Raw genomic sequence first — 21,664 nt, 5'->3', positions numbered from 1 at the left:
CTTGCATATGACCAGCGAATATGAACTATTATTATAATACCTGGCTAGGTAAATGTAAAGTTCAGCAAAGCTCTCCTTTGCTGCTGTTTCCTGCTGGATTAGATGGCATTTTCTCTGCACTGCCATCTACCGTTTGGAGAACAGTGCAACTGCGGTGCACGTCAAGTATATCCTGCAAGATGCGCTGCAGTCCGAGCAAAAGTATAAACAAGGCTTCAGGTGAACTACCTCGGAAGTGAATCATATCGGAATAAGTGTGTAAATGTAGGTGGGTCTGTAATACAAGCGTTAAAATGTATCGCCTTTTAAATGATGCGTTAGAGTAAAAGTGTTTTGATATAATAACAGCAGTGTATGAGTAATAGTGCGAAAATTCGTGTTTATAAAGTCAGAAACAGCTATAGTACCCGTGATTTCTGTCAAAATTAACAAAGCACAGCTGTTGTAGCGCCACTAGTGTTAATTTTACCAGGAAACTGCAGCAAAATGTAGAAAGCGGCACGTAAAACTCATTTTGCAAAAATGTCGTTATAGTAACCCTCATTCTATGAGACTAGGTTGAGCAAAGAGGTTGAAATAATCCTCACAGAGCGACGTAACAAAACACTTTCTATGCTGGTTACACATGCTCTGTGTCAGGGCCGTAACCACAATATACATTGAGTCCCCCCCAATAATCAGATATGACCCCCCATAATTGATATCCATGTAGCTGTCCTGCCGCAGTCCATTATGCACCGCTGTCTAATTGTCATTAAGTTGTTGCAGGAATAACATAAAGGTTTAAAAAAAGTTTCATTTTTAGAGTGCTCAGTAGTTTAACACCACTCATCAATGTCCTATGAGCCAATCAAATCGATGAAGGTGGGACTCAAGTTTAAGAAGCTAAGTGGGATGGGGGCCTGGGTAGCTCAGTGGTAAAATACGCTGGCTACCACCCCTGGAGTTCGCTAGTTCGAATCCCAGGGCGTGCTGATTGACTCCAGCCAGGTCTCCTAAGCAACCAAATTGGCTCGGTTGCTAGGGAGGGTAGAGTCACATGGGGTAACCTCCTCGTGGTCGCTATAATGTGGTTTGTTCTCGGTAGGGCGCATGGTGAATTGAGCGTGGTTGCCGCGGTGGATGGCGTGAAGCCTCCACACGCGCTATGTCTCCGTGGCAACGCGCTCAACAAGCCACGTGATAAGATGAGCGGGTTGACTGTCTCAGACGCGGAGGCAACTGGGATTCATCCTCCGCCACCCGGACTGAGGCGAATCACTATGCGACCACGAGGACTTAGAGCGCATTGGGAATTGGGCATTCCAAATTGGGAGAAAAAGGGGAAAAATCCCCCCCAAAAAATAAAAATAAATAAGCTAAGTGGGGAGGCCTGGGTAGCTCAGCGAGTAAAGACGCTGACTACATCCCTGGAGGCGCGATCCTAAGCAACCAAATGCCACGGAGAATAGCGTGAAGCCTCTGCACGCGCTATGTCTCCGCGCTCAACAAGCCACATGATAAGATGCGCGGATTGACGGTCTCAGACGCGGAGGCAACTGAGATTCATCCTCCGCCACCTGGATTGAGGCGAGTCACTACGCCACCACGAGGACTTAGAGCGCATTGGGATTTGGGCATTCCAAATTGGGGAGAAAAAGGGGAGAAAAAAAGAAGCTAAGTGGGAACCTCGTGGATTATCCCAGAGCCGCGCATCAGCAAGCAGTTCAGGTTAAGAGTGTTAGTATCATGTAAGATGAAAGTATCTAGCTAAATCTGCCCACTGTTTTATGATTAAAATGTTGTACCAACCGAAAGTAGTTTCCAAGGGTGCAAACAATTTGAATTGAAAATATGTCACGTAGAGTACGTGATTAGGATGCCTGGAGCAGTTTTCAGCATATCAGGCTTAAGATAAAGAGCAAATGTGTATACATTGTAAAGGAATTTAATGAATGTGGTAATTTGGCAGGTTTTTGAAAGAGCTTTTTAGAAAATTCACTTGACATTGTCTAAGAAAATGATCTATAAAACACAAAGTAGAGCGTTATCACCCTCAGATTAAAACTAGAACATGGTAAGACCTGTGACTTGAGGCTTCTATTGAGTTTTTAGGTTGTGGCAAGGACAGTGTCATGTATTTTTAGGTTATCATTAACAATCAATTTAAGATTTTCTAAATTATTTCTTTGTCTTGAATTATTTCTGGATTTTGCACAGCATCCCCTAAGAGTCTTCTTTTTATAAGAGACCATTTTATTTTGAGCCACCAAAACCAGTTAAAGGAGTAGATCACCTAAAAATGGAAAATGTACTTTTACTCACTCATTTACTCACCCTTATGTTGTTCAAATCCCATAAGCTGGGTTTTTTCTTGGAACATAAAAATAGATATTTTAAGCAGCTCTATTCCATAGAATAGCAGTTTATAGTTAGCAGGAGCTGTCAAGCTTCATAAAGGACAAATACTATAAATCGTTATTAAAGGTTCAGTATATAGACATCATAACAGTAGTCCAAATGACTTGTGTGCTATGTTCCAAGCTTTCTGGGGCCATACAACAGCTATGTGTTGTATGGACTACTTTTATGGTATTTTCATTATGATTTATTTCCCTCTTTGGACCTTGACAGCAGTGGTCAATATGAAGTGTTTTTGTATGGATAAGATTAGCGTTAGGATTCTTGAAGAAAAGATTGTGTTAAGATACTATGGGGGGAAAAAACAATGAGGGATAATTTGAGGACAGTAAATAATTTTAACGCATTTAAATCCTTTATTCAGAAAATTATTGCATTTACTTTTTTATTTTAAAGGGCCGATGACATCTGCGACCCCCCCACCCCCAAAATGGTTTGGTCCCCCCCAAATGTTCAAGACAAGGTTACAGCCTTGCTCTGTGTGCACACGGACACTGAAAATTTACACTGCCTGACAAGGAGAGAAATCTCAACCAGTCAGAGAGTTATCGGCCAATAATATATCGTCCACTGATATATTGTGCACCCTTAGAAATTGGCATTTCTGTTTATTAAAGCTGTATGAGTTATTGCAGAATGTACCATATATTCCCAGTGTTATTTGTTAAATTATATTGTCTTTTATCTTTCAACTTTGGGGAAATGGCAATCCAGTATCTACAGAATATGTTAAAAAAAAAAAAAAAAAAAAAACTACACTTTGATAGCGTGCTCTCACTTTTTCACAGTACTGTGGATAGATGGATAGAAAGATAAAAAGATAGAAAAAGAATGAAAGAAATACAATGAGAGATGACTATTTTGATTTCTGCTGTGTTGCTTTGTATTATGGAACAGTCATAAATCAAACATGCCAAAAATGCTACAATATTTGCACACAGGCTAAATTCAGAATAGCACTTTATTATACTACTCTTACAATTTCTGCAGGATATAGTTTGTATATTGTGTACAGTATTCAAATATTCTTAAAAAAAAAAAAAAAAAATCAAGTCAGTTGTCCAAATATGTGTGTGTAAATGCACTGATTTTAAGTTGATTCCAGAGCCCTGTGTTCTATTTTAGCATTCTTTGATCAAACAGTACCGAAATGCCCAGCATCTGTGTTTAAGATTTTCTCTCCTTTTTGTCTCTTTAAATTAAACAAAGTTTAAAAAAAAAAAAAAAAAAAAAAAAACTTTCCCTTTCAAAAGTCCCTGTGTTTTAAAAACCTTTTTTCACATTTTTCAAAAGCCAGCGTTTAAATACTGTAGCAGACAAAGTGCAGCCAATCAATAAAACCTGTTAAAAACCAAATAGTTCAAGCAATCTTCAAGTTTAGTTCTTTATGTGGTCACAAACCATTAGAGAAGTGTAGAACTCTGCAGCACAGTGAAATCATTTTTAATCTGTGCTAAAAATATCACATATAGAATATGTAATGATACTGTCAATACAAATAAGTCCTGTAGACCTCAGGGGATTCAAATACCATATTCAGCCCATTTCAGCTAGATTGTGTGTGTAATTAGCGAGCAATTAATGATTATTTGATTAGTGAAGGCAATTATATTCTGATTAAAAACTAACAAAAACGATATGATGCATACTGCAGTTAATTAGTCTGAGAGTGGCCCTTTCTTCACAAACACACATACAGATTGAATAAAGAGTTTATAGTATCTATAGATGTAGTGTTTATAGTCTGTATTGTGTAGTGCTTTAGTCTTTAAGGGTACAATAGTGTACATAGTCTGTGCTCTATTCTTTATGTGTTTAGGGCACTGTGATATTTATATTCTATAGTGTGCAGGGTACTGGAGTATTTATAGACTGTAGTGTGTTGGATGTTGTATTGCTTATATTTTGATGTGTTTAAGGTGCTGTAGTGTTTAGGGTGCCGTAGGGCTAATGGTATTGTAGTGTTTATAGACTGTAGTATGCAGTACTGTTTATAGTCTGTAGTGTTTAGGTTGTTGTAGTGTTTATGGTCATTAGTATTTAGAGTTTCGTAGTGTTTATAGTCTATAATGTATAGGGTACTGGATTATTAAGAGACTGTAGTGTTTAGAGTGCTGTATTGGTTCTATTCTGTAGTGTTTAAGGCGATGTAGTGTTTACAGTATTTAGTGTTTAAGGTGCTGTAAGGTTTAGGCTATTGTAGTGTTTTTAGCCTGTAGTATGCTGTATTTTTTATAGTCTGTAGTGCTTTGGTTGATGTAGTATTTTTAGTCTGTAGTGCTTAGGTTGTTGTAGTGTTTGTAGTCATTAGTATTTAGAGTTTCATAGTGTTTATAGTCTATAATGTATAGATTACTGGATTATTTACAGACTGTAGTGTTTAGAGTGCTGTATTGGTTCTAATCTGTAGTGTTTAAGGTGATGTAGTTTTTATAGTATTTAGTGTTTAAGGTGCTGTAAGGTTTATGCTATTATAGTGTTTTTAGCCTGTAGTATGCTGTATTGTTTATAGTCTGTAGTGCTTTGGTTGATGTAGTATTTATAGTCTGTAGTATTTAGAGTACTGTAGAGTTTTTAGCCTATAGTGTATAGGGTACTGGAGTATTTATAGACTGTAGTGTGTAGGGTGCTGTATTGCTTATATGTTGTTGTGTTTAAGGTGCTGTAGTGTTTAAGGTGCTATAGGGTTAAGGGTATTGTAGTGTTTATAGACTAGTATGCGGTACTGTTTATAGTCTGTAGTGCTTAGGTTGTTGTAGTGTTTATAGTCTTTAGTATTTCGAGTTTTGTAGTGTTTATAATGTACAAAGCTATTCCAAAAAAAGTTGGGACAGTACAAAAAATGCTAATAAAAATAAAAAGTAGTGATTTGTTAATTATATTCACCCTTTGCTAAATTGAAAGCACTACAACTACATATTATATGATGTTTTACCCCTTGAATTTATTTTTTATTTTTACCTTGTGTAGGGTACTAGAGTAGTTATAGACTGTATAGAGTGTTTAGGCCACTGTGGTGTTTATCTGTGGTGTTTAGGGTGATGTCGTGTTTATCTGTTGTTTTTAAGGTGCTGTAGTGTTTATAGTCTATAGTGTGTAATGTGCTACAATCTTTATAGTATGTAGTGTTTAGGGTACTCTATTGCTTGTATTTTCTCAAGTGTTTAAGGTGCTGTAGTCTGTTTAGTCTGCAATATTTAGTGAGATGTAGTGTTTGCAGTCTATAGTGTGTAGGGTACTAGAGTAGTTATAAACTGTTGTGTGTAGGGTGCTGCTTATATTCTGTAGTGTTTAGGGTGTTGTAGTGTTTATAGTCTATAGTGTGTGGGTTACTAGAGTACTTATAGACTGTAGTGTGTAGGGTGCTGTATTGTTTATTTGATGTAGTGTTTAGGCAGCTGTAGTGTTTATATTCTGTAGTGTTTAGGGTGCTGTAGTATTTATATTATATAGTGTGTAATGTGCTACAATATTTAATGTAGTGTTTAGGGTACTGTATTGCTTGTATTCTGTAGTGTTTGAGCTGATGTAGTGTTTTAAGTCTGCAGTATTTAGTGTGCTGTAGAGTTTATAGTCTATAATGTGTAGAGGACAAGATTATTTATAGACTGTAGTGTGTAGGGTGCTAAATTGCTTATATTCTGTAGTGTTTAGGGTGTTGTAGTGTTTATAGTCTGTAGTGTTAAGGGTGCTGTAGTGTTTATAGTCCACAGTGTGTAATGTGCTACTTTATAGTACATAGTGTTTAGGGTACTGTATTGCTTGTATTATGTAGTGTTTAAGTTGTTGTAGTGTTTATAGTCTGCAGTGTGTAGGGTCATAGATTATTTATAGACTATAGTGTGTAGGGTGCTGTATTGCTTATATTATGTAGTGTTTAGGGTGTTGTAGTGTTTATAGTCTATAGTGGGTAATTTGCTACAGTCTTTATATTATGTAGTGTTAAGGGTACTGTAGTGTTTGTAGCCTATAGTGTGTAGGGTGCTGTAGTGTTTATAGTCACTCAATACCTTTTTTATATTTGAGAAGTAACTCCCAGATGCCTCGACGTGCATACGGATCCACTCCTGCGGTTGGCTCATCCAGAATCACAACATTGGATCCACCCACAAACGCTATGGCAACAGACAGCTTCCTTTGCATACCACCTGCACACAACAAAGATATGACAGGCAAACAAAGTCTTCCATTTAAGGCTGAGTGTTTTTGATTGTACATCATGCACTAAGAATACACCAAGAGTGCTGATGCACACGCACATACGCAAACACACACACACACCTGAGAGGTTTTTGGCGAGGTCTTTACGTTTGTGTGGCAGACCGACATCTTTAATCATCTGATCAATTTCCTGCTGCACTTCTTTAGAGCTCCGCCCCTTCAGACAGGCATAGAAATAAATGTGTTCTTCCACCGTCAGACTAAAACAAACAAATGAAAAAATATAATTACAAACAACATACACAAACACTCCCTCATATACAGTGACCCCAAAAAGTATTTGAACACTTTTGAAATCTTCAGTCAATCTTAAAATAGTTTGAATTTCACATATATTTTAAATGTGACTTTTTAGTCCAGTTAATTTTTGGGGTACTTTACCTGCAAATTCATATAAACATGCAGAACATGCACCATATAAAGCACATATACACATATATTAGAGGACAGAAGGGATTACTCGTTGAAGAGGACATTGTGTTGTGGACACATTCCCAGTTGTTTCCTGACGGTGTCAATGTCCTTGCGGATGTCGTAACCGTTAATGTAGGCCGTACCAGAAGTGGGAGCAAAAAGACCTGTCAGAATGGACCTGCAGAAATAGATGAGAAACAATGATTAGACAATGACAATGATAAGACAAACCCTTATAAACTTTTGTTGTAGCAATTATTTCAAAAACACAACAATTTTGTGTTTTCTCGACCCCCATTTCAAGTGGAATCTAGAAGGGTCTGCACCAAAAACCAAAAGTATGATATTTTAGTTGCATACAGTCATTGCTCAAGGTGCATTAATAATGAATATCCATATATTTTTGCCTCTGTGTGATATAACTCACATGGTGGTGGTTTTTCCAGCTCCGTTGTGTCCTAGGAATGAGGTGATGTGATCCTGATAGAAGTCCAGACTGAGTCCGTCCACGGCCAGTTTATTCCCCGTCTTGTACACCTTCACCAGGTTTCGGATACACACACCAGCCTTAATACTTGAGGAAGGCTTCTCCAGGTAACCTGTTGCACGTACACACACACACACACACACACACACACACACTTAGATGGATTTGCATAGATAATCATTTGTTCATATCATAAAAAAAATACAAAATTCCCATAGGCTTACACTGGAGGAGGAACTTGAGCCATATCAGAGACCAAAATATCACAGAGACTTGGGGGTGGGCTCTTTTAACTTTTGACTAACCACCTATCAATGCAACCATCTAGGACAACCTAGAAACCACATAGCTACACCCTAGTAACAATTCACAATACCACAGCATCATGGCGGTGAGTTTTGCACAGCAATGGGCGACGCTAGGGGTGGACTATCAGGGCTTTAGCCCCGAATGTTTTTAGCAAAACTCCGGATGTTTTTATAATTTTGTAGGAATGTCCATTACTTCTGTATCAAGTCGATAGTAAAATATAAATATATTTTATCAAGTTGTCTAGACAACTGTCAATCGATTAACATTTTTCATAGAATTAATTACATAACATACCAATTAATTTATCAGATTAATCACAATTAATCACATATTTTTGTTGAGAAAGGCCCTCAAATAAAGATAATTCAATATAAATAATTCATAATATTGTGAGGCCTATAATAAATATCCTCTTGAGGCTTCGTGTGGACGTTGTATTTTGGCTTTGCCATACGCAATGCATAATTTAAATGAATAAAAACTGACTGAATACTGTTCACAAGACTCTAGACCAGGGGTGTCAAATGGATCCGGCCCGCCAAGGAGTCATCTCCGGCCATCTCCGGATGATTTGCGGAAAAAATAAATAAGTAATGTTTGAAAACATTCACACTGATTTAGCCTGTAACTTGGGAAAGATGTACTCATTGATTCCTTTCAACTAATTGTGTGTGTATTTGTGATGCAAGCTCTGGTTAATGAAATGAGTACATTCCGTGTTTTTCCTTTTGTTCAGAGTATAAAATAAGCATTCGCCAAATGTGGATATTTTATGCGCAGTGGTGGGTTATTTCTGTGGGGGCGACTTATAAAAAGTCTTGGAGTGACATGTGACAAGAAATGCACGTTTGAAGAAACACACTTGATCATATTTTGAAGAACAGACGAAAGAAAAGCTGTTGATGCGTGTCTGATTCGCTGTGTATTCAGAGGCTCACTGTTTCCGCTGTTTCTTTCATCTGAAAATAGTTTGCAGTTGCAAAATTGATCAAATGATCTCAGACCATCTCAGGAGGTGCTCTAAGTTTAGTTCGCTTGATTTCCACGGAGCAGTTTGCATTTACACGCATTGTGAATGCAACATTGCTTAATTCCAAACAGTTGTAGCTGAATACATAACCATACAAACTTAGCAAATGACATGCAACGACATTAATGAATTGTCATGTGTGTCATCATAATTCACTACAGCTTCAGAAGTGGTGTTTTATATTCCTTTATGAATAATCAAAGGAGCTGGTAAAAAAAACATCAAAGTGGCTGGTGAAATTGGCCATTCACAGCCACTGTGGCTGGTAGACAAAAAAATTGTATCCTTTTACCCCAGTGTTAGCTATGAAAACTGCATCTTTCTATTTTCCTGCTCCAATTGTCCTTTGCTCCACCGCTGATCAACCAGCGTCACTAAAGAAATGATATTTTACCTAAGTTATATTTTATATGGTGACATAAAAAAGCGTGCACCGTAAAATAACACCAAAACAGTGCACCTTTCTATTGTGTTCGCTGGCTGTACTCAACAACAAACACGGTGACTGGTTTGGTCCGATTCATTACTAAATGACTCTTATGAGCCGGTACAATTAAAACACGAGTTCTCGTTTCGAATCAGTTTGACGAATCCTTCAGTGAATGAACTTTCTGAATTATTGGGAGGGGCTGAATGAATATGTGATTTCCAATCAGGCCCGCGACCCAAAATGAGTTTGACGCCCCTGCTCTAGACTGTCATTTAAAGGGTTAAACTTCTGCCGCACCGAGTCACGTGACATAATAGCATGCCGTCGATTTCCAGCGCTAACAAAAGTGCCTCTGGTAGGAAATATATTGAATTTTTTTTCACTGAAACCTGTTTGGTTGTAAAGAGTAGCGTCTATAGTTTCGTTTGATGTGCCGTTTTAAAAAATCTGTTCATTTTTTGCACGTCAGCACACTGATAAACATGATGTCCACATATGTGGAAACTGGCACTGCATTTCCTCAATAGTAGATAAAACATGTTGGGTCATTTAACTTCATTTTAATAAACATTTTATTATTTTAATTTTGTCATCTCTGTACAATACGGTTCTATTCATTAACATTAGTAAATGCATTCCTATATATTTAATGTGCATTTTCTCATGGAGAATAAATGGGTTCATCCAAATTTTGCTTTCAGAGGCTTTATATGGAGTTAGGATGAAAATAAGGTGCATTTAAAACTGTTCAGAAACCAGTGAAGACAGACAGCACACTGGAGGTTAAGTCATACACTAAATAGGGAGCAAGGGAGCATTCTGTAGCTTTCTATGCTGCTAAGTTCATTTAATCCTAAAATTCAACCAAAAGTTCAGTTTCAGGCTGCAGATGATGTTTGGATCACTCAACATGTTTAGCAGACATGTGACAATGATAATCAGTACATAGATTCAGAATTTATAATGCAGCATTTTATTGATATTCCTGGAAACATAATAAACAATTTGATGAAAAAAATCAGACTTTCTATAGCTTAGTGTTATTTAAAATGTCACAATGTAGTCTCGCTGTCCACATATGTGGACATTAATTTTTAGGAAAACTATTTACTCTAGAATTATTATTTGTATTTATTTATTTTATTTATTTTTTGCTTGTTTATTAGGTGCTACTAGTTACAAATCAAAAAGGGAAATGGAAAATGCACACAGCTGTCACGCGCGGGTCTCAGGAGGATATAATAATTGAGGTATATATTACATTACTGTGGCAGGCGAGTTAAGCATTGATTAGACATTACGAAAAGTGCGATATTTTAATTATATTGTCTATGTACATCTATGTACATACAAATCAGATGGATGTACTTCAAGCTTGAATTGTTCTGATGGTAGTAACATTCTCATGACCACATATTTTAGACTATTAGAAGCCTACTAACTTGTAAACTAACACCGACAAATCAATAAAAGGGACAATATGTACATAGTGTTAAAAGCACAAAACTTCTGATCTTTGAGCCTATCAGAGGCTGAAACAAAACTTAGTGGGACATTTTAGTTTTAGTTCCAGTAATACTGTATTTAAAGAAAAACTTTATATAAATGACACATCACAGATGTAATCTTTAAACTTTTATTATAAAGTGTATATATTTTTTAATATTTCATCAAAGGACGGCCCTTTATCCCAAGAGGTCTGGGCTAAGCCCTGAATATATCCACTGATCCTAGAAGCGCTACTGGCATAAACCACTCACTTTTTCTTTAAAAAATGGAAAGAAAAAAAAACATTCTGAGCTTCATAACAAAAGTCTATAGTTCTTCTTTAGATAAGTAAGTGTGTGTGTGTGTGTGTGTGTGTGTGTGTGTGTGTGTGTACCACTCTGGTCCTCCAGTTCTTTGAAAAGGTCTGGTTCTGCCTCAGAACCCACTGGAGTTCCACACCAGTATGCAGAAGTAAAGAGAAAATACCATGGCTTTGCAATACCATACTGCCCTGAAGAAAAAAAGAATACAATAATTAAAACACTTATAGTCCACTTATAATGTTATTCAAGGTTTTTCATGCCCATTTTTCACCCTCTCTCGGACCCTTAGAATAGTTTTTTCCACTGTACCTTTGAGATTTGTATACTGTATGTCAACTGATGAGCCAAAACATTATGACCAACTCACAGGTGAAGAGAATCACATTGATCATCTTTTAACAATGCCACATGTCAAGGTCTGGGTAGATTAGTAATCAACGTGTTGAATGCAGGAGAAATGGACATGAGTAAAGACCTGAGTGACTTTGACATGGGCCAAATAGTTATGGCCAGGTGACTGGGTCAGAGCATCTCTGAAACAGCGAGGCTTGTGGAGTGCTCCTGGTCAGCAGTGGTGAGTACCTACCGACAGTGGTCCGAGGAGGGACAAACCACAAACTGGTGACGGGGTGTTAGGTGCCCAAGGCTCATCGATGCGCAAGGGCAACGAAGGCTATCCTGTCTGGTCCGAACCGACAGAAGGTCTACTGTGGCACAAGTCACAGAAAAATGTAATGATGGTTACGGGAGGAATGTGTCACAACACACAGTGGTTCGCACTCTGCTGCGTATGGGGTTACGTAGCCGCAGACCGGTCAGAGTGCCCATGATGGACCCTGTCCACCATCAAAAGTGCCTACAATGGGCACGCAAACGTCGGAACTGAACCTTGGAGTAGTGGAAGAAGGTCGTCAGGTCCAATGAGTCACGTTTTCTTTTACATCACGTGGATGGCCGTGTACGTGTGCGCTGTTTACCTGGGGAAGTGATGGTACCAGGATGCACTGTGGGAAGACGAAAAGCCGGTGGAGGGAGTGTGATGCTCTGGGCAATGTTCTGCTTGGAAACCCTGGGTCCTGCCATTCATCTGGATGTCAGTTTGACACTTGCCACCTACCTAAACATTGTTGCAGACCAGGTGCACCCCTTCGGCAATGGTATTCCCTGATGGCAGTGGCCTCTTTCAGCAGGATAATGCGCCCTGCCACACTGCATACATTGTTCAGGAATGGTTTGAGGAACATAATGAAGCATTCAAGGTGTTACCCTGGCCTCTAAATTCCTCAAATCTCAACCCGATTGAGCATCTGTGGGATGTGCTGGACCAACAAGTCCGATCCACAGCGGCTCCACCTCGCAACTTACAGGACTTGAAGGATCTGCTGCTAATGTCTTGGTGCCAGATACCACAGGACAACTTCAGGGGTCTTGAAGAGTCCATGCCTCCGTGGGTCGGTGCTGTTTTGGCGGCATGCGGAGGACCAACAGCATATTAGGCAGGTGGTCGTAATGTTTTGGCTCATCAGTGTAAATTACTTCTGTTATAAATAACTAACCTGTTAGCATATGAAATGAGTAACAACGCCCTTCCTGCTAGCTTGATGAATATTTAATCTGTGTTGTGAGATAAATTTGGGCAGTTATATGCTATAGGAATAGTTTACCCAAAAATTTTAAATTCTTTTAAGTATTAACTTTAATGTCCTCAAACCTGTGCCGTCGTCCACATATTTGATTTTGGCACTGTAAACAGGAGTTGATCAATGATTCAATTTAAGAGCAACTATCATTTCAGTCTGTTTGTCACACTAAGTAATCATATGGCATAACATTTCAAACATAGTGCATAAGCTGTATTGACTACATTTACTGTGGTATTATGATTTTATTTTTTTTTGTTTCTTTTCCATTTTTGTCGCCTAATCTCTTGAAAATGATGTGACTCTGGTGACATTTTTGCAAAATGACATTACGTTCCTTGCACGTATCACAGCAGAAATATCCAATGTGTGGCACTAAAAGTGAGTTAAACTTTCTCCCAAACATATGAGGTTTTTAAGGTTAATGCTCTATCGTGTTTTAAATCAACAAAACCTGCCTCCTTACTCTTAACCATAAACCTAAACCTTACCGATAGTGTCATAAAAGTAAATGTGAGATGAAAAACACAACTGCTCAAGCAAACTTCCACATTTGGTGGTGCTTCAATGACACTTTTGTAGAGCCTCTATTGTTTATTTCAGCAGAAATCTGCCACGTACATACAACCCATGTAAAATTCATTTTGCAAAAATGTACGTATAGTAACGTGACTCTATGAATTACCCACTTTCATTTTTGTTTGAAAACGTTGTACATTTGTTGAAAGTCATACAGGTTTGGAGTGACATCATGGTGTGTAAATGATAAGAACATTTTCATTTTCCGGTGCATGTGACCTATTCCTTCTGTGTGCTCATGGTTGTGACTATCTCAGCTCTGTTGATCTATACAATGCAAGTCAACAAGGTCCAAAACTTTGAAGATCAAAAAAGCACATAAAGGCAGCATAAAATTAACCGGTGGTTTAATCCATGTCTTCAGAAGAAATATGATAGGTGTGTGTGTGAGAAACAGATCAATATTTAAATAAATTTTCCTCCCTGCCCATTAAGTGGCGATATGCACGAAGAATGTGAATCACCAAAACCAAAAGAAGAAGAACACAGGACACAAGAGCGCTTAGGAGGGCTGTATGAAAGTGGAGATTAATAGTAAAAATGGACTATATATAAATACTGATCTGTTTCTCACCCACACCTATCATATCACTTCTAAAGACATATATTTAACCACTGGAGTCAAATGGATGACTTTTAAGCTCCCTTTATGTGCTTTTTAGAGCTTTAAAGTTCTGGTCACCATTAACTTACATTGTATGGACCTACAGAGCTGAGATATTCTTCTAAAAATCTTCTTTATTCTTTATATCTTCATAAACATCTGTAAATGATGAGAGAATTTTCATATTTTGGCAAACTATTCCTTTAACAATACATTTAATTATTTTTATTTCAAAAGAAGAAGAAAACCCCTGTTTTTAATTAATTGACCTCCTTTTAAAGACCTCTTTCTGTTGAAATGTTCCTTTTTAGCATTTTCTTTGTGGACTTAAGTTATTGACCTACTGGTTTGCAGTCAGTCGTACCTGGGTAGACATTCTCAATATACCAGGTGAGTATCCAGTAAATGAGAGCATCAAACAGCATCATGAAGATAGAAACGATGAAGGAGTAGCGGTCGTTCTCTTGCGGACTGACCCGGATGTTGCTCCACTGAATTCCGATGCCCTGCTCTTCGTAACGGGAGAAATTCTCACAGCCATACCCGAATGCCACACACGACAGCAGACTCTGGGAGGGAGACAGAGAGGTCAGCGATATATCTACACCCTCGTCCAGTCATTCATATAAATGTTAACTTTCCTCCCTCTGTGTATATTTACTCTGATATGAATACAGGATCAAAACAACAGCACCAGGGAGCATTACCATGATCTACAATTTAAAAGTAAACTGTGTGTGTGTGTGTGTGTGTCTGTGTCTGTCTGTGGTTAGGACAATATTGTTCACATTAATGGTTCTGCTGGCCCATTCATCTAGTTTAGACTGTGGCGTCTGAATGCCACACACACACAGCGACTCCTCTGATAAGACAAAGACATCCACATGCTGCTAAACAGAGTGAATCTCATTGCGTGTGATAAAGGTCACTTTGATTGGTCACAATGACGGAAGTGCAGTCATTTAGTGTGTTTTCTTTTCCGCTTTTTAAAGGGCAAAAGCACTCCTCAATCTCTCTTCTCTTCAGGTGTGGGGTCATCTCTATCACTCTCTCTCTTACTAATGTTCATACTCACTGCAGATGAATGAGACTGTGGGATTGTGTGCTCCAGGAGAGATCTGAAACACCTGTACAATCATAAATTCAGTAGATGAACTTGAGCACTTGATTCGCACTGCTTGAGCTCCTCTTCTGCTCTCCGGAACTAAATTCAGTCTGTTTGAACATCTGATGATTTGATGTGTTTGAATGTGTGTCAATTTTCAAGGGTGATGTATCGAGATGGGAATTTTAATGTCATGCTCTGTTTGTTCTCTGAAGAACCGGATCATAAGAGTCATTCTTTTGGGAATTGGACTATTTTGGTCATGCTGTATGTTTCGCGCTGTAGATTCAAAAGAACCAGCTCAGAAGAGTAATTTGTTCGGAAATTGGACTTCACTAGTCGTGGCATATGTTTCGCGCTGTAGATTCAAAAGAACCAGCTCAGAAGAGTCATTTGTTCGGAAATCGGACTTCACTGGTCGTGGCTTATTTTTCACGCTGTAGATTCAAAAGAACCAGCTCATAAGAGTCATTCATTGGGAAATTGGACATTACTGGTCGTGGCGTTTGTTTCACGCTGTAGATTCAAAAGAACCAGCTCATAAGAGTCATTTGTTCGGAAATCGGACTTCACTAGTCGTGGCATATGTTTCGCGCTGTAGATTCAAAAGAACCAGCTCAGAAGAGTCATTTGTTCGGAAATCGGACTTCACTAGTCGTGGCATATGTTTCGCGCTGTAGATTCAAAAGAACCAGCTCATAAGAGTCATTTGTTCGGAAATCGGACTTCACTGGTCGTGGCTTATTTTTCACGCTGTAGATTCAAAAGAACCAGCTCATTTTGGTCGTTCGTTTTGGAAGACTACACTGGTTGCGTCATACACTATAAACCCTACTACTCAAAGTAATTCATTGTATTGAGTAGAGAAAATTAAAATCATTCAAATTAGTTCAAATACAAATATGATTTTGATGTATTTAGGACTTTCTCTTTATTTTGAGTCCAAGGAAATAACACCTTTTAAGTAACATGAATCATTTTATTGTTTTGAGTTGTCTCTTTTAATTTAAAGGAACTTAAATTACCAATGTTGCAATGGGAGTGTAGATGTAGAGACTAATAGACATTTGTGTCATGCAGCTCTGTAGAGTTGGTGAAACTCTAAATTTCAGTTTGCTATAAAAATGATGGAGGCTATTGTGCATTCCTCATTCCTCTTTTCTTTTTTTCAAGCTGTCTTTGTGAAAGATAAATGTAAAGGGGGAGACTATTTTGTTTAATATATTGTTGTGTTATTTAGAAGAGTTTTTTGGATGTTTGAGTTTTGGGGGTTACCATTATTGTGAATAGTGGAGCTTGAGCTTATGTTGAGGACATATACAAGTTACAAATGTTCTACATTGTTTTACTCACTGAGTAATTGTTGTGCAAATGAAAGCATTGTGTTTTCAGTTAACATGAATTCAGCATGCTAGCATTCACTGTACTAGCTAGTTTATAATGGAAAGAGATTAATTTATGTTCATTTAACATGTTTAATTTAGTTGGGTTTACCTCTACTTGAAGTATTTAAGTTGAAAATACATTGTCATTTTAATTATAGCCAAAGAGTTAAATTTAAAGTTAAGTGCCATCAAAATGTATGAGATAGATTACTCAATATTTCCAGTTAGGAGCAATGAACATGCATGTGTAGTACAAAATTGAAATCTGAAAGTTCTATCAACTTAAACTTGGAATTTATTAACTTATAATAGTTGTAACTGATTGCCTCAATTGTTTTTTTGTTTTTTTTTTAAAGTTCTGCTAGCTTAAACTGCTAACCCAAACAGGGTTTGCAGTGTATGTTTCAGGCTGTAAATTCAAAACAGTTTGGGTGGGAATTAGACTACACTGGTTTCGCACTGTACGTTCAAAAGAACAACCTCAAAAGATACATTTGTTTGGTAATCAGACTACACTGTCCGTGCTGCATTTTTTTGCGCTGTAGAATCAAAAGGGTTAGCTCATTAGAGTCATTTGTTCAGGAATCAGGCTACACTGGTCTAGCTGTTTGTTTCATGGTGTCAGTGCAAAACAACTGGCCCATACTATTCATTCTTTCGGGAATTGGACTAGACTGGTTGCACTGTGTGTTTTGCACAGTAGATTCAAAAGAACTGGCTCATAAGAGTAATTTTTTTCAGTAACCGGTCTACACACCGCAGGTTTGTGAATTTAATAGCAGTGCTGCAGTGCTGCTGAATGGTAGTGCAGGATGCACTATCAGAGTGTTTTAGTATGGTGTTCGGTCCGCATCAGCAGAAAAAATCACATTCGACAACTGTTAATGGAACAAAAGTCATAAAATATTTTTAAAAAATTGAACCATTTCTGCACAAAAAAAAAAAAGATTTTTAGGGGGTGTTAATTACTATTCATACATATTGGTTAAAATATACCCAAGGAAATAAGATATTCAGTTTACCTAGTAATTTTAGATAGATTTACTTAAAGGAGCAATATGTAATCTATTTACTGTATTAAAGCATACAATTATCATAATATATTATCAGAGATTTAGGAAACATGCTAATTTGAAATACTGGCTTCTCCGAAAACAATGCTACAGCCAGTATATTCTACTTTGAAATGTCCGTTCCGGGCCGGAATTCCTGTTTGTATTTTGGCCTGTGTGATCCCGCCCACTGCCCATTTCCCAGTAGTATTTCAACACCCTGGGGGTTGCCAGATTTGAAACAAGTTAGCGGGTAAACACAGCGCGCTGCAGCCATGGAAGCCAGCAATACATCTAGCTAACATTGACAGAGTTACAAAAAATCTACATGAGCTGGTTTATAATTTGCAAACAATAAAAAAAGCATTGCAAACATATTCATTAGCTGATCAACTTACAGTGTAAAGCTCGTCGCTTGCCATTGTCAGTTTGCTCGTTCCTGTTGCGTGTCCTCAAGCTGGCAACCCATGTGAGCTTCGATTCTGGGGAGGAGAGAGCGGGGGAGACAACTCTCTCCTATATTTTGAATTAGGACTGCAGTACCAATTTTAAACGCTTGATGTAAATGTTACATATTGCTCCTTTAATAATTAAGAGTTAAATAGTTTGTTAATTAGATATAATTGATATAATTACAGAAAATGTCCTCTAATAATTTAATTAAAAAACTACAACATAGAAAAGCCTCATAAATTCTATTAAAATAAATTTCATTCACGTACGCACGCGCACATGCATTATCCACATTGAGAGACGCGGTGACAGAAATAACGGACATCCAGCAGGATCGACAGAAACATTTTATTTGGACACAGAATTTAAGGTAAGATATATTTGTTTGTTTTTGTTGTGGGTTTTGTGTGTGTGTGTGTGTGTGTTTATATTATACTTGAAATTGACATTTTATGCAAGTTTTATATCGGTTTTATCCGAGTGGCTTTACACGTTCATATAAGGTCCAGTTGCCAGCTCAGGAACATTTCACAAAGGGCTGGATGAAATCCTTTATCGTGGGTTAAGATAATGTGATAAAGTAACATTAAATTTGTTGTTTTGTAATTAAAGTGTGACCAAGCTTTACGTTATCATGCGGTGCACATTTTGAATCAGAGTATTTCTGACGCTGCTGGAAATCAATTGGAGCGAAGCCAGAAATATTGACAGACGAGATGATTTTTACTGTCGCAGGTAAGTAGAAAAGCACATTTCTGTTTAGATACTAAAGACATGACTATTTTCATGTATGTTTATCGTGTTAGCATTTCTGAATCTGAAAATATTTCTGTTTTTCCATGCTACTCATATTCGTCCTGCTGTTAAAACATCATCTCACTGATGCTCAGGTATGTGTTTCATATCAACAATGAAGGAATCATTGTTCTGCCACTGTTGGACTGGGATACATGAATAGAGTTGCTATTGCGATTAAACCGTGCAGCACATCCACCGGACGTTGCGTGAGCAGAACGGGACCACCACCTGTTTTACACCTGAACAGTGCAGCGCTGATGAACCTGCATTGCGCTCGCGCCCTCATGTACAGTGGTAAACACAGCGCGAGTGGTGCAGCCCATTTGAATTCAACACAGAATTTGCTGTTATACACCCGTGTGATATGGAAATCTTTCTGTCTTTCTTTTGAAAAAAATAGGAATAATGTTTGCTTTTGTTATCATTTTGAGGACATTGGGGGGTAAATTCTATAGGTTGTTTCTTTCAGTGTAAATAAGAACCCGTTCTTGTTTCCCCAACACTAGTGGTGCAGATGTGTGTTGAATGTCTCACCGTGGCGAGTTTGGCTCCAAAGCCCAGGACATCCCTCCAGGCGTAGCAGAGCACATGAGGCAGGTAGAGCAGGAAGTAGATGAGGCCCCCACAGGCAGCTGCCAGATTTGCCCGGGAGAAAAATACACTGATGAAAAAGCATTGCATGACAGTGGCCACGCAGAAGACCAGGAGGAAGACAAAGATCACCGAGGGGTCACTGTATCGCAGAACCTTTCCATACTGAGAGAAAGAAAGATAGAGAAGAACGAAAGAAAGATGATGGAGCCACATTTTTCTAGTAATCTATTGTCAGTTGTGAAGGCACATGATAGATTCGTCTATAAAGCGTGAAGACATTAATTCGAGCCGTCTGCCGTAATGGCGTGAAAGCATTTCGGAGCTTCAAATAAATGTAGAGTTTGTGCTACCATGAATGCATCAATAACACACGACCTGATAATTATAAAGCACAACGACACACATTCAAAACCCACTCGTCTGAATGATTACATGTGTCAAAGGCAGTGAAAGAGAGAGAGAGAGTTGATTAAAAGACACATTTTTGTAATTGAATAAGCGGTAAGCATTGTGACTCTGGTGGGTAGAGGTAAAAAAATTGTGTTTGGGTGTGCTGTAATATACAGCATAGGCCAGTGAAATGTGTTCAGAGGGTTTTGTTCACCCCAAAATGAAAATTCTGTCATCGTTTACTCACCATCATGTCATTCCAAACTATTCCATTTATATTAGAAGATCAGATTTCATGATATTGCATCTTTTTTTCCCCACACAGAGTCATGACGCCTACAGCAGAACAGCCATTTCACAAACACTGCACGACTGATCCTACATCATGTTATTTCACTCTGGAGCAGCAGTCCCCAAACTGAGCACGAAACATATCCAATAATATCTGTATTTGTTTGTCAAGGCTACTTGTTACATGACAGTTTTTACTGACAGATTTCACTAAAAGCATTACTAATATAAGCCGTTCAAGCACCAAATTATTATTTTCTCAATTGCAAACACCATTGATGTCAAATAGCTCTGCATGTTTTCATAATTGCCACAAGTTGACGGATCATTTTATAAGCGTTTTATTTATTTATTTATTTATTTGCACAAATTGATCATTTAATTATTATATATGTGATTAATAAGTATGGATAAACCTATCCTCAATTATTCTCAAACAAGCAGTCTATACATCAAACTAAGACAATGGAAGTAAGAATATTCAATCTTATTTTAAAGGTCTGTTACCTGACCTGAGCCCAATGCGACCTGACAGACTATCCAGTTTCAGGCCAGGTTCAGTAATGAATTAAAAATATATATACATTATAATTATTATTATAAATATTTAGATTTTATATATATATATTAGGGCTGTCGATTTAATGCGTTAATTCGGTGCGATTAATTGTACAAATATAATAATAATAAAACAATTAATCATGCCCCGGACTGAGCAATTCAAGCTTGTAGTACCACCTGTTTTCTCCAGGGGGCAGTAAGCGAAACTCCAGCTGGCAATGTGCAGTGTCCACAGACAGAGAACAAACCGCACTTACTGAGGGCATACAACCCCAAGATGACAACATGTTCTTGCGTTTAAACACATTTTTCCCATTCGCTCTGGTGTGCTAAGAGACCACTTTGCCTTGTTAAAACAGTGTATGTTTACTGTTACTAAACTGTTGCCTACAGTGCTTAAATAAAATACAGCCTATAGCAACAAATGTATTTGTTTGGATAATAAATAATAAAGAGCGTGAGCGAATTCGGGTTCAGGCTTAAAATTTAACTGTACAGGTCGGATTGAGTCACACAGTCTCAGGTGGGGCCAGGTTAAGCCTTCAACTTAATGCCCATACAGACCTCTTTCTTATTTGACAAATATATAAAACCTCCAATATATACCTTTAAAAGTAACCAGCTTGTGCCAGTAACAGACCAGCATTGGCTATCCAAGACCATCTTGGAATTTAAGTTGGTCAAGATTGGTCTAAGTTGTTTTTTTTTGTGTGTTTTTTTTTTAGCCAGCGTGAAAAGTTTGAGAACCGCTACTAGAGAGAAACTAATACAGCTCTCTGATCCATTGTACTCCTGATCAGATCTGGATCTAGTGTACTGTAGTGTTTGTGAATGGTGAATCAGAGTTAATAACCTTGAGAATGACAGTAAGGAGCGCAGCGCTGACGGCGAGAGGCAGGGTGCTGCTGATGCCCCAGCTCAGCCAGTAGGTGGAGCTCTTCAATCCCATCATCCTCACGGTCTCCTTCAGACGCGCCTCCTTCTCCTGAACCACACCCTTGACTATCAGCGCTACAGAGAAGATCCACGCTAACGTCATGTAGAGAGGCAAGGAGCGCGTCAGAGACCGCAGGAACCTACATATGCACACAAAAATACGGAGGAAAA

At 38.1% G+C, this 21,664-nt stretch overlaps 1 protein-coding gene across 1 annotated transcript in view; it reads right to left on the bottom strand.

Moving 5' to 3' along the window:
* The window catches only part of LOC127456485 (phospholipid-transporting ATPase ABCA1), a 221,481-nt gene that overhangs the window by 107,466 nt on the left and 92,351 nt on the right, over positions 1-21,664 (bottom strand). The window contains exons 15-22 of the mRNA XM_051725006.1: positions 21,411-21,633; positions 19,256-19,477; positions 14,293-14,497; positions 11,177-11,293; positions 7,463-7,634; positions 7,082-7,213; positions 6,682-6,821; positions 6,411-6,548 (exon numbers count right to left, since the gene is read on the bottom strand). Of these exons, the coding sequence (XP_051580966.1) occupies positions 6,411-6,548; positions 6,682-6,821; positions 7,082-7,213; positions 7,463-7,634; positions 11,177-11,293; positions 14,293-14,497; positions 19,256-19,477; positions 21,411-21,633 (1,349 nt within the window). The remainder of the gene's footprint in view (positions 1-6,410; positions 6,549-6,681; positions 6,822-7,081; positions 7,214-7,462; positions 7,635-11,176; positions 11,294-14,292; positions 14,498-19,255; positions 19,478-21,410; positions 21,634-21,664) is intronic.

Source organism: Myxocyprinus asiaticus, chromosome 2 (assembly GCF_019703515.2).
Source record: "Myxocyprinus asiaticus isolate MX2 ecotype Aquarium Trade chromosome 2, UBuf_Myxa_2, whole genome shotgun sequence".
Lineage (NCBI taxonomy): Eukaryota > Metazoa > Chordata > Actinopteri > Cypriniformes > Catostomidae > Myxocyprinus > Myxocyprinus asiaticus.
Note: the sequence above shows the minus strand (reverse complement) of the source record. Positions and strands in the feature narration are given on the sequence as shown.